The sequence below is a fragment of the Rhinoraja longicauda genome, chromosome 7 (assembly GCF_053455715.1).
Source record: "Rhinoraja longicauda isolate Sanriku21f chromosome 7, sRhiLon1.1, whole genome shotgun sequence".
NCBI classification, from domain to species: domain Eukaryota; kingdom Metazoa; phylum Chordata; class Chondrichthyes; order Rajiformes; family Arhynchobatidae; genus Rhinoraja; species Rhinoraja longicauda.
Window position 1 is genome coordinate 7,856,947 of NC_135959.1, and position 12,956 is coordinate 7,869,902.

The window sequence follows — 12,956 nt, forward strand, 5'->3', positions numbered from 1 at the left end:
AGGCACAAAATGCTGGAGTAACTCAGCGGAACAGGCAGCTTCTTCGGAGAGAAGGAATGGGTGACGTTTCGGATCGAGACCCCTCTTCAGTTTATTTTAGAGATACAGTGCGGAAACAGGGGGCTCTTCGGCCCACCAAGTCCGCACCGACCAGCGATCCCCGCACAGGGGCCACACTGTCTAAGAATAAAGGGGAGGCCATTTAAAACTGAGATGAGGAAAAAAACTTTTTCACCCAGAGAGCTGTGAATTTGTGGAATTCTCTGCCACAGAAGGCAGTGGAGGCCATTTCACTGGATGAATTTAAAAGAGAGTTAGATAGAGCTCTAGGGGCTAGTGGAATCAAGGGATATGGGGGGAAGTCAGGCACGGGTTACTGATTGTGGATGATCAGCCATGATCACAATGAATGGTGGTGCTGGCTCAGAGGGCTAAATGGCCTCCTCCTACATCTTTTTTCTATGTTTCTATTAAAACTATTCTACACACACTAGGGACAATTTACAATTTTACCAAAGCCAATTAGTCTTTGGAGGAAACCAGAGATCCCGGGAAAACTCACACAGTGTCACGGGGAGAACATACAAACTCCGTACAGACAACACCTGTAGTCAGTTCACAAAATTCTGGAGTAACTCAGCGGGTCAGGCAGCATCTCAGAAGAGAAGGAATGGGTGACTTTTCGGGTCGAGACCCTTCCTCAGAAGACCCGAAACGTCACCCATTCCTTCTCTCCCGAGATGCTGCCTGACCCGCTGAGTTACTCCAGCATTTTGTGAAAAAAATACTGTCGATTTGTACCAGCATCTGCAGTTATTTTCTTACACACCTGTAGTCAGGATCGAACCCGGGCCTCTGGCACTGCCAAGCAGTAGCTCTACCGCTGCGCAAACCGTGCTGCCCTTAACTTGCAAGTAAACATTCGAACACAACAATCTGGGCTGATGGTTCATGATGACCCGCGTATACACTGTCAGGTGTGCTGCACTGCGGCTGAGTGGTGAAAATATCCGCCAACATCCACCTTCGAGTGGACATTTTAGTTGAGTTTAGTTTAGAGATGCAGCACGGAAACAGGCTCTTCGGCCCACCGAGTCCGCGCCGACCAGCGATCCCCGCAAACACTGACACCATCCTACACACACTAGAGACAATTTACAATTTTGCCAACGCCAATTAACCTACAAACCTGCACGTCTTTGGAGTGCGGGAGGAAACCGGAGACCCGGGAAAAACCCACGCAGGTCAAGGTGAGAATGTACAAACTCTGTACAGACGGTACCCGTGGTCAGGATCGAACCCGGGGGTCTTTTGCGCTGTAAGGCATCAACTCCACCACTGCGCCACCGTGCCGCCACTTCTAAACTAAATCTCAACTCAAAGACCAGCACCATCAACAGTCTGTCAATGGGTATAAAAGCTCCCGTGATGGAGTTCTCTACAGGGATCTATACTGGTACCTCTGTTGTTTGTGACATATATAACTGACTTGGATGTTAATGTATTTATTCACAAAATGCTGGAGTAACTCAGCAGGTCAGGCAGCATCTCAGGAGAGAAGGAATGGGTGACGTTTCGGGGCGAGACCCTTCCTCAGAATGTGACTCGGTGGGCTGTAGGGCCTGTTTCCGCACTGTATCTCTGATTTTTGAAGTTGAGCTTGTGAGATCCAGGAGACTAATGCTATGCTAAATGTAGTCGGCTCAGATTATACGGCATGCGAGTTTGCATTATCCATGGTGTCAGGGTTTTGCTTAAAGCATAGTCTTGCAGCTAGCTTTCCGAATGTTTTTATTTTACTGCAGGACCTAATTCAATTATATTTCTTCACTTCAAATGGCGTTGAATGTTTTGATTTTGTTCTGAAAGATGAGAACCTGTCCCTGTGCATAAAGTTCAGACTCGTTCCCTTCCAATCTGACTGGGTGCATGCTACCCATCGCTGAAATTGAATTTGAAGCTAAAACGATGGTCCAGGCGAACTGACAAAGCAGAGAGAATGGATTAACCAGGAAAATGGAATCGATTAAAGGTCGTTACAGTTTTGATTACTTGTTGTAACTTTGCTGATCCGCCTTCCTTCATCCCCGCGTTTTGAAATGCGGATAAATCAGGTTAAACTGTGACGTTGGTGTTTGTTTTGTCGAAGTTATAGCTATAGTTATAGTTTATTATGAGTCATCAGTCACACACACTGATCTGCAATCTTAGACATCGCCGATGTGAGCCTCGTGATGGATCGGGGGAAAAGCTGCTTCAGTGGTCCCAAGCAGTAGGTTCCACATTTTGCCGAAGCTTTGTGAGGTTTTTAACCTTGAAGGTTTAGTTCAGCTTATTGTCACGTGTACCGAGGTACAGCGAAAAGGCTTTTTGCTGCGTGCTACCCAGTCAGCGGAGAAACTATAGACAATAGGCAATAGGTGCAGGAGTAGGCCATTCGGCCCTTCGAGCCAACACCGCCATTCAATGTGATCATGGCTGACATTCACAATCAATACCCCGTTCCTGCCTTTTTTTAAAAGATTTTTTTTTAGATTTTAGAGATACAGCATGGAAACAGGCCCTTCGGCCCACCGAGTCCGCGCCGCCCAGCGATCCCCGCACATTAACACTATCCTACACACACTAGGGACAATTTTTACGTTTACCCAGTCAATTAACCTACACACCTGTACGTCTTTGGAGTGTGGGAGGAAACCGAAGATCTCGGAGAAAACCCACGCAGGTCACGGGGAGAACGTACAAACTCCGTACAGACGGCGCCCGTAGTCGGGATCGAACCTGAGTCTCCGGCGCTGCATTCACTGTAAGGCAGCAACTCTACTGCTGCGCCACCGTGCCGCTGGATAATTTTCTCCTCATACCCCCTGACTCCGCTATCATTAAGAGCTCCATCTAACTCTCTCTTGAAAGCATCCAGAGAATTGGCCTCCACTGCCTTCTGAGGCAGAGAATTCCACAGATGGTCTTTTAGGAAGGAGATGGGGAGGAATATCTTTAGTCAGAGGGTGGTGAATCTGTGGAATTCTTTGCCACAGACGGCTGTGGAGGCCAAGTCAGTGGATAAATTTAAGGCAGAGATAGATAGATTCTTGATTAGTACGGGTGTCAGAGGGTATGGGGAGAAGGCAGGAGAATGGGATTAAGAGGGAAAGATAGATCAGCCATGATTGATTGGTGGAGTAGACTTGATGGGCTGAATGGCCTAATTCTGCTCCTATCAGTTATGATGATCTATCTTTCCCTCTCCACCCCATTCCCTTGCCTAGGCCCCATAACTTTTGACATCTTAATAATCAAGAACCTGCTAATCTCTGCTTTAAAATTATCCAGACTTTGTCTCCACACCCATCTTTGGCAATGAATTCCACAGTTTCACCACCTCTGACTAAAGAAATCCCTTTTCATCTTTCTAAAGGCACTTCCTTTTATTCTGAGGCTGTGCCCTCTGGTCCTAGACTCTCCCTATAGTGAAAAACATCCTCTCCACGTCCACTTTATCCAGGTCCTTCGTTATTCGGTAAGTTTCAGCGAGATCCCCTCTCATCCTTCTGAACTCCAGTGACCACAGGCCCAGTGCCATCAAATGCTCATCATATATTAACCCAGTCCTCTCAAAATGAATGATAACTTTGTATTTGCCTTCCTTACTAGATAGAGCTCGATAGCTAGCTAGATAGAGCTCTTAAGGATAGCGGAGTCAGGGGGTATGGGGAGAAGGCAGGAACGGGGTACTGATTGAGAATGATCAGCCATGATCACATTGAATGGTGGTGCTGGTTCGAAGGGCCGAATGGCCTACTCCTGCACCTACCGATTCAACGTGCAAATTTATCTTTTGGGAATCCTGCACCAGCACATCCAAGTCCCATTGCACCTCCGATTTGTGAATCCTCTCCCCATTTAGAAAATAATTGCGCCTTTATTCCTGCTACCAAAACGCACGACTGCACACTTTGGTAGGGTGTATTCCATTTACTCTGCCATATATTCTCTGGGTAGAGATAGTACCAAGTTTTATCAGGAAGGCTGGCTCCGTCCTGGGGTCGGAGTTGGATTCACGGGAGGCGTCCTTGGAGGGGAGGATGCTCCTCAAACTGCGGAGCATCCTGGACTATACGGCTCACCCCCTCCCCTCCCCTCCATGACACACTGCTCACTCAACCTGAGGAGCACCTTCAGCAACAGACTGGTTCCACCGAGATGCAGCACAGAACGCCACAGGAGATCCTTATTCCCTGTGGCTATCAAACTGTACAACCCCTCCCCCTTCTGTCGTGGGGTAGACTGAGACTGACTGCCCTTCCCAATCTTAGCACATCCCAATTCTTTCCACTCGTCACTTTAATTTCATGTTTCATGTATTTTGTGTTTTGATGACTGTTGGCAGATCAATTTCCCTCCTGGGGTAAATAAAGTTCTATCTTATCGGATTGTATCGTCCAGCCCTTTTCAATCTTGACTTTCTTCACCACTTCTCAAGTAAAGCTTGAAACTGCCATGGTGTCTGTCAGAAAACTTGCCACCAGCAATTATTTCTTGCCATGACAAATGTTGTCGTGCACAAAACCCTACAAATAAATGTGTTTTTTTTTTGCAAAATAACAGTTGACAAATGATTTCGCCAAAGGCTTCTGTTGTCTTAGCACATATCAAAAGCACACAACTAACCACTGTATGCATGAATATGTAAACACGCCAAGAGGCATGTTTCTAATGCATCAAAGTGCCGGCCTAAATGCATCCTGTGACTAAAGAACTTTCTACTCATTAATGGGACAAAAATATATAAACCAAATAATCCTTGATCTTGCAGGATTAAATCAAATTCTATTTGTATGCATCTACCATATGTTCACAATGTGGACAGGGTCTCGACCCGAAACGTCACCCATTCCTTCTCTCCTGAGATGCTGCCTGATCTGCTGAGTTACTCCAGCATTTTGTGAATAAATACCTTCGATTTGTACCGGCATCTGCAGTTATTTTCTTTCACAATGTGGTGTCATTCATGACATCGGATCAATAATGAATACACTGGTGCGCACACACACACGCACACATGCACGAAAGCACACACACACATGCACACACGCACATGCATGCAAGTACGCACACACACACACGCACACACGCACATGCACGCAAGCACGAACACACACAACCACACACACACACATGCACGCAAGCACACACACACACATGCACACACGCACATGCACGCAAGCACGCACACACATGCACACACGCACATGCACGCAAGCACGCACACACATGCACACACGCACATGCATGCAAGCACGCACACACATGCACACACGCACATGCATGCAAGCACGCACACACACACGCACACATGCACGCAAGCATGCACACACAACCACACACGCACATGCACGCAAACACGCACACACACACACATGCACGCAAGCACGCACACACACATGCACGCAAGCACGCACACACACGCACATGCACGCAAGCACGCACACGCACGCACACGCACACACACACGCACATGCACGCGCACACACACACACACACACACACACACACACACACACACACACACACACACACACACACACACACACACACACACACACACACACACACACACACACACACACACACAGAGGTGAACTCACCCAAAGGGTCTCTTGAGTTCTCTTGAACTTCTACAGGAGCGCAGCAGAGAGCCTTGAACACTAGAAGAAGACTGCAAAAAGTGGTGAACACTGCCCAGTCCATCAAGGGTGCTGACCTCCCCACCATCGAAGGGTTTTACCGGGAAAGGCAGCCAGCATCATCAGAGACCCACACCACCCTGGCTGCACTCTCATTTCACCCCTGCCATTAGGGAACAAGGTGCAGGACCCTGGAAACTGTAACTTCCAGGTTCAGGACCAGCCATCAGGCCAATAAGCACAACCACCTCAAATAAGCTCTGAACTACACAGATTATTATTGTTATTATTGCACTATTATTGTCGTTTGTTTTTTATGTGTTCGTATGTGTGCGGATATGTATATATATGGCAGAGAATTCCACAAATTCACCACTCTCTGGGTGAAAAAGGTCCTTCTCACCTCAGTTTTAAAATGGCCTCCCCTTTATTCTAAGACTGTGGCCCCTGGTTCTGGACTCGCCCAACATTGGGAACATGTTTCCTGCTTCTAGCTTGTCCAGTCCTTTTATAATTTTATCTGTTTCTATAAGATCCCCTCTCATCCTTCTAAACTCCAGTGAATACAAGCTCAGTCTTTCCAATCTTTCCTCATATGTCGGTTCCGCCATCCCGGGGATCAATCTAGTGAGCCTACGCTGCACTGCCTCAATTACAAGGATGTCCTTCCTCAAATTGGGAGACCAAAACTGTACACAATTCAAATTAGGAGACCAGAACTGTACACAATACTGTATTGTACAACATTGTACTGCTTTTGTTTTAACATTGTACTGCTTGTACGGTTATTCTGCATAAATGGTGGTATTGTGTGACCAAAATTATATTCCCTCTCTTGCAGTTTTACCAGCACAAAATGGGAAAGTTGCCATTGTGACAGGCGGTGCAAAGGGGATTGGCTATGAGACGGCAAAGCATCTATCAAGGCTGGGAATGCACGTGATCATAGGTGATTCTCTCATGTAATTGCTCCTGAAGTTATCAGGGACACCGAGTTACTCCAGCACTTTGTGACTATTTTTTCCCCCTCAAATGGTTAAAATCCATAATATCCTTTCGTAGTTATCATTTATTTCGGTTAATAATGTAAACCATAGTTATAAAACTGCTGTCTGATAGTTCCAGTCAACCAGGTTCAATGTTTTTTACAGACACACACTGACTACACCCTATAACTGACTGAATCCATGCCGATCAACGATCACCCATGCATTAGTTCTAGGTTATTCAAGTTTTGCATCCTACACATTAGAGGCAATTTACAAAAGCCAATTAACCTACAAACCTGCACGACTTTGGGATGTAATAATAATAATAATATATTCCTTTATTGGTTCCCACACCGGGGAAATTTACAGTGTTACAGCAGCAAAGTGGATAACAAGAGAGCAAGAGATCATTCATTATAAATAAAAGATACATAAATTGTCATCAGTTTTAGACAATAGACAATAGGTGCAGGAGGAGGCCATTCGGCCCTTCGAGCCAGCACTGCCATTCAATGTGATCATGGCTGATCATTCTCAATCAGTACCCCGTTCCTGCCTTCTCCCCATACCCCCTGACTCCGCTATCCTTAAGAGCTCTATACAGCTCTCTCTTGATTGCATTCAGAGAATTGGCCTCCACTGCCTTCTGAGGCAGAGAATTCCACAGATTCACAACTCTCTGACTGAAAAAGTTTTTCCTCATCTCAGTTCTAAATGGCCTACCCCTTATTCTTAAACTGTGACCCCTTGTTCTGGACTCCGCCAACATTGGGAACATGTTTCCTGCCTCTAACGTGTCCAACCCCTTAATAATCTTATACATTTCGATAAGATCTCCTCTCATCCTTCTAAATTCCAGTGTATACAAGCCTAGTTGCTCCAATCTTTCAACATATGACAATAGACAATAGACAATAGGTGCAGGAGTAGGCCATTCGGCCCTTCGAGCCAGCACCGCCATTCAATGTGATCATGGCTGATCATTCTCAATCAGTACCCCGTTCCTGCCTTCTCCCCATACCCCCTGACTCCGCTATCCTTAAGAGCTCTATCTATCTCTCTCTTGAATGTATTCAGAGAATTGGCCTCCACTGCCCTCTGAGGCAGAGAATTCCACAGATTCACAACTCTCTGACTAAAAAAGTTTTTCCTCATCTCTGTTCTAAATGGCCTACCCCTTATTCTTAAACTGTGGCCCCTGGTTCTGGACTCCCCCAACATTGGGAACATGTTTCCTGCCTCTAACATGTCCAACCCCTTAATAATCTTATACGTTTCTTAATAATAATCTTATGACAGTCCCGCCATTCCGGGAATTAACCTAGTAAACCTACGCTGCACGCCCTCAATAGCAAGAATATCCTTCCTCAAATTTGGAGACCAAAACTGCACACAATACTCCAGGTGCGGTCTCACTAGGGCCCTGTACAACTGCAGAAGGACCTCTTTGCTCCTATACTCGTCTGCTGGGAGCAGTGCTGGTTGTGCAGTCTCACAGCAGCGGGAAGGAAGGACCTCCTATATCTCTCCTTCACGCACTTGGGGTGAAGGAGTCTGCCGCTGAAGGAGCTACTCAGTGCAGGCGATCAGAGCACCTGTAGGAAAAAAAACGCGGTCACGGGGGAGAGCGTGCAAACGCCGTACAGACAGCAGCCGTAGTGAGTCTCTGGCGTTGTAAGGCAGCAACTCTACTGCTGAGAGTTGTAGAGTTGGAAATTGGAAAGTTGTAGAGTTTCCAGCCCCCAGTGTTGAGTTTCTCTCTATGTTTCGTTCCCATATCCCGAAGACGTGTGGACATATAGGTTAATAGGTCTCTGTAAATTGCCCTTAAATGTGTAAGGCATGGATGAGAAAGTAGGATAACGTAGAACTAGTGTGAACGGGTGACCGATAGTCAGCGTGATCTTGGTGGGCCACAAGACCTGTTTCGATGTCAGATCATTCAGTCAAATCAATCAAAATGAATTTTAATTTGAAGGAGTTGCTTTTTTATCTAAGAGATAACTTGTTGAGAATTGAAGTGGGTGTTTCCCACTGCTTGCTCTGCCCACCGGTGGAGTCGCTGCCTCACAGCACCGGAGTCTCGGGTTCGATCCTGACTACGGTTGCTGCCTGTGTGGAGTTTGTACGTTCTCCCCGTGACCTGTGTGGGTTTTCTCCCACAGTTCCGAGCTTCCTCCAACACTCTAAAGACGTGCAGATTTGTAGGTTAATTGGCTTTCCGGTAAAATTGTAAAACGGTTCCAAGTGTGTAGGGTAGAGCTAGTGTACTGGTCGGCGCGGTCTAGGTGAACCGCAGGGCCTGCTTCCGCTCTGTGTTTCTAAATTAAAGTAGAAGTAAAGATCTCTACCCGAAGCAGTTGAGGCTTCAAGCATCAAGTTTCAATCTTTCCAATTTCGCCCTATCATTAGTCCAGGGTGCTGAGGGCTACCTTGGAAAAATATTTTGTCAGAAGTGCAATTTCTGTTGCTGCCCCAAGGAGAGTCTGGCGATTCTGATAAGTCACATCGTAGCTTTGCAGGCTGCCGTAAGGAATCGACAATCAGGTGGATTAGTCAGAGCAAGTGCCACTGTTAAATTGAATTTGGCATTGAGGGGCATCACCAAATGACATTGCCGCTCCAACACAGGGAAGGTTTATGTTGCGGCAAGCAGTCACGACACTGCGGCTTAATTAAAACTCTGTAGCTTTACGCGGCACTCATGACAGCAACGCTCCATCCTGGGGGTAGGGTACTGGGGGTAGGGTACTGACATGGATAGAAAATTGGTTGACAGACAGAAAGCAAAGAGTGGGGATAAATGGGTCCCTTTCGGAATGGCAGGCAGTGACCAGTGGGGTACCGCAAGGTTCGGTGCTGGGACCCCAGCTATTTACGATATACATTAATGACTTAGACGAAGGGATTAAAAGTACCATTAGCAAATTTGCAGATCATACTAAGCTGGGGGGTAGAGTGAATTGTGAGGAAGATGCAATAAGGCTGCAGGGTGACTTGGACAGGTTGTGTGAGTGGGCGGATACATGGCAGATGCAGTTTAATGTAGATAAGTGTGAGGTTATTCACTTTGGAAGTAAGAATAGAAAGGCAGATTATTATCTGAATGGTGTCAAGTTAGGAGGAGGGGGAGTTCAACGAGATCTGGGTGTCCTAGTGCATCAGTCAATGAAAGGAAGCATGCAGGTACAACAGGCAGTGAAGAAAGCCAATGGAATGTTGGCCTTCATAACAAGAGGAGTTGAGTATAGGAGCAAAGAGGTCCTTCTACAGTTGTACCGGGCCCTGGTGAGACCGCACCTGGAGTACTGTGTGCAGTTTTGGTCTCCAAATTTGAGGAAGGATATTCTTGCTATGGAGGGCGTGCAGCGTAGGTTCACTAGGTTAATTCCCGGAATGGCGGGACTGTCGTATGTTGAAAGGCTGGAGCGATTGGGCTTGTATACACTGGAATTTAGAAGGATGAGGGGGGATCTTATTGAAACATATAAGATAATTAGGGGATTGGACACATTAGAGGCAGGAAACATGTTCCCAATGTTGGGGGAGTCCAGAACAAGGGGCCACAGTTTAAGAATAAGGGGTAGGCCATTTAGAACGGAGATGAGGAAGAACTTTTTCAGTCAGAGAGTGGTGAAGGTGTGGAATTCTCTGCCTCAGAAGGCAGTGGAGGCCAGTTCGTTGGATGCTTTCAAGAGAGAGCTGGATAGAGCTCTTAAGGATAGCGGAGTGAGGGGGTATGGGGAGAAGGCAGGAACGGGGTACTGATTGAGAGTGATCAGCCATGATCGCATTGAATGGCGGTGCTGGCTCGAAGGGCTGAATGGCCTACTCCTGCACCTATTGTCTATTGTCTATTGTCTATCACCGTTTTACCTGCCATCGACAGGTTTCGTTTTCGATTGGTTTATTATTGTCACCTGCACCGAGGTGGCGCAGCGGTAGAGTTGCTGCCTTACAGCGCCAGAGGCCCGGGTGCGATCCTGACCACGGGTGTTTGTCTGTACGCAGTTTGTACGTTCTCCCCCTGACCTGCGTGGGTTTTCTCCGGGAGCTCCGGTTTCCTACCACACTCCAAAGACGTCTGTCCCACACTCAAGAGAGAGCTAGATAGAGCTCAAGGATAGCGGAGTCAGGGAGTATGGGGAGAAGGCAGGAACGGGGTACTGATTGAGAATGATCAGCCATGATCACATTGAATGGCGGTGCTGTCTTGAAGGACCGAATGGCCTCCTCCTGCACCTATTGTCTATTGTCTATTGACGTGCAGGTTTGTCAGTGAATTGGCTTGGTATAATTGTGCATTGTCCCGACATGATTACAATTGAGCCATCCATCGTGCACAGATACATGATAAAGGGAATAACGTGAATAACATTTAGTGCAAGATAAAGCACAGTAAAGTCTGATCAAAGAATGTCCGAGGGTCTCCAATGAGGTAGATAGTAGCTCAGGATTGTTCTCTAGTTGTTGGTAGGTTGGTTCATTAGCCTGATAGCAGCTGGGAAGAAACTGTCCCTAGAGGTGTGCGTTTTCACACTCTATACTTTGCCCGATGGGAGAAGAGCCAGAAGCAGCTCCAAGAGCGGCACGGTGGCGCAGCGGTAGAGTTGTTGCCTTACAGCGAATGCAGCGCCGGAGACCCAGGTTCGATCCTGACTATGGGCGCTGTCTGTACGGAGTTTGTACGTTCTCCCCGTGACCTGCGTGGGTTTTCTCCGAGATCTTCGGTTTCCTCCCACACTCCAAAGACGTAGGAGGTTAATTGGCTGGGTAAATGCCAATTTCCATTGGTGTACAGCGCCGCTGAGTACGCTGCCCCAGCATGGTGCCGCAGCGCTCATACCAGCAAGCTAGACGCCACCCTCAACGACACCATGCGGATCATCACTGGCTGCCTACGCCCTCTTCCCACGGATCTCCTGCCGGTGCTCGCAGGTATCGCACCCGCCAAGCTTCGCAGAGAGTTCTTCACTCATAGGCTGGTGTGCAAGGCCCCATCGGACCTTTGCCAAACATCCTTTGCACCACCTCGCCCGGGATTCACAGCAACTGGGACCTCAACGCCTGTCGTCTCGTCGCCCTTTCTCCCGTCATGCAGCGACCCTCTGTGGCTCCGGTTCCAACATACTAGGAGCATGGAGAACCAGCTGGGAACTGACATCGCCACCTTCTCAATTCACTGTCGCACCGAACACCACAGCCCCACCCGGCTCGGACACGCCCCGCAAAGAGTGGGTCGCCCTGAACCGGCTCCGCACAGGGGTTGGCCGGTCCGACGCCAACGTGCATCGTTGGGGGTTGCGTCCATCAGCAGCCTGCGTGTGTGGAGCAGACCAGCAAACAGCGCAGCACGGCATGTTCGACTGCACTGTCCTCCGTCCCCCTGGTGGAGGGGTAGACCTCACGGCCCTCGACAATAGCACATTGCACTGGCTACAGCGCCTGGAGGGCGTTACATAACCTCTGCTGCCTCAAACGCAAGAAGAAGAAGGCTAGGTAAATGTAAAAATTGTCCCTAGTGGTTTCGGAACGTGTTAATGTGCGGGGATCGTGGTCAATAGACAATGGTGTAGGCCATTCGGCCCTTCGAGCCAGCACCGCCATTCAATGTGATCATGGCTGATCATTCACAATCAGTACCCTGTTCCTGCCTTCTCCCCATACCCCCTCGGCGCGGTCGGCGGGGACCCGGTGGGCCGAAAGGGCCTGTTTCCGCGCTGTACCTCTAAACTAAACTAAACTGAACTAAGTCCTGTGAGAATGAAGACAGAATCTTTGGTAACTTTTGTGTTTCCATTGTATTTTCCAGCTGGCAATTGTGAAGAATCAGGGCAGCAGTCTGTGGAGAGAATTATCCAAGAAACTGGCAATAGCAAAGGTAAATCGCAGCATATGATATGAAGCATCTGGATTTTATGGAACATCTTGTACCACGTTAATATTCTCATTTGGAGATGAGAGGGGACAGGTATGGAAGTTTCTTGGGAGATTCATAGTAGCCTCTAAGGATATTGGAAAGACGTTAGGAGCTCAGCAGCACCATTACCTAATGTTCCCGAGATGAGTCACTGACAATGTCAAACTATTACAATGTTTTTGAAATGTCCTCTCAATCTGTAGCTCAAAGCACTGTTAAAAGAGAACTCCATTGGCTTGTTTAAAGCACCTCACGATCAAACTGTAGAGGACAAACAGTCGTTGCAGTGGTTCCTTGATTATGCATCAGGACTAGTCGAGAAGGATGAGGGGGGGGGAATCTCACTGAAACGTACCGAAT

The 12,956-nt window shown here is 47.7% G+C and overlaps 1 protein-coding gene across 1 annotated transcript in view; it reads left to right on the forward strand.

Moving 5' to 3' along the window:
* Positions 1-12,956, forward strand: part of dhrsx (dehydrogenase/reductase (SDR family) X-linked) — a 242,398-nt gene that overhangs the window by 122,057 nt on the left and 107,385 nt on the right. The window contains exons 2-3 of the mRNA XM_078402052.1: positions 6,529-6,636; positions 12,489-12,557. Of these exons, the coding sequence (XP_078258178.1) occupies positions 6,529-6,636; positions 12,489-12,557 (177 nt within the window). The remainder of the gene's footprint in view (positions 1-6,528; positions 6,637-12,488; positions 12,558-12,956) is intronic.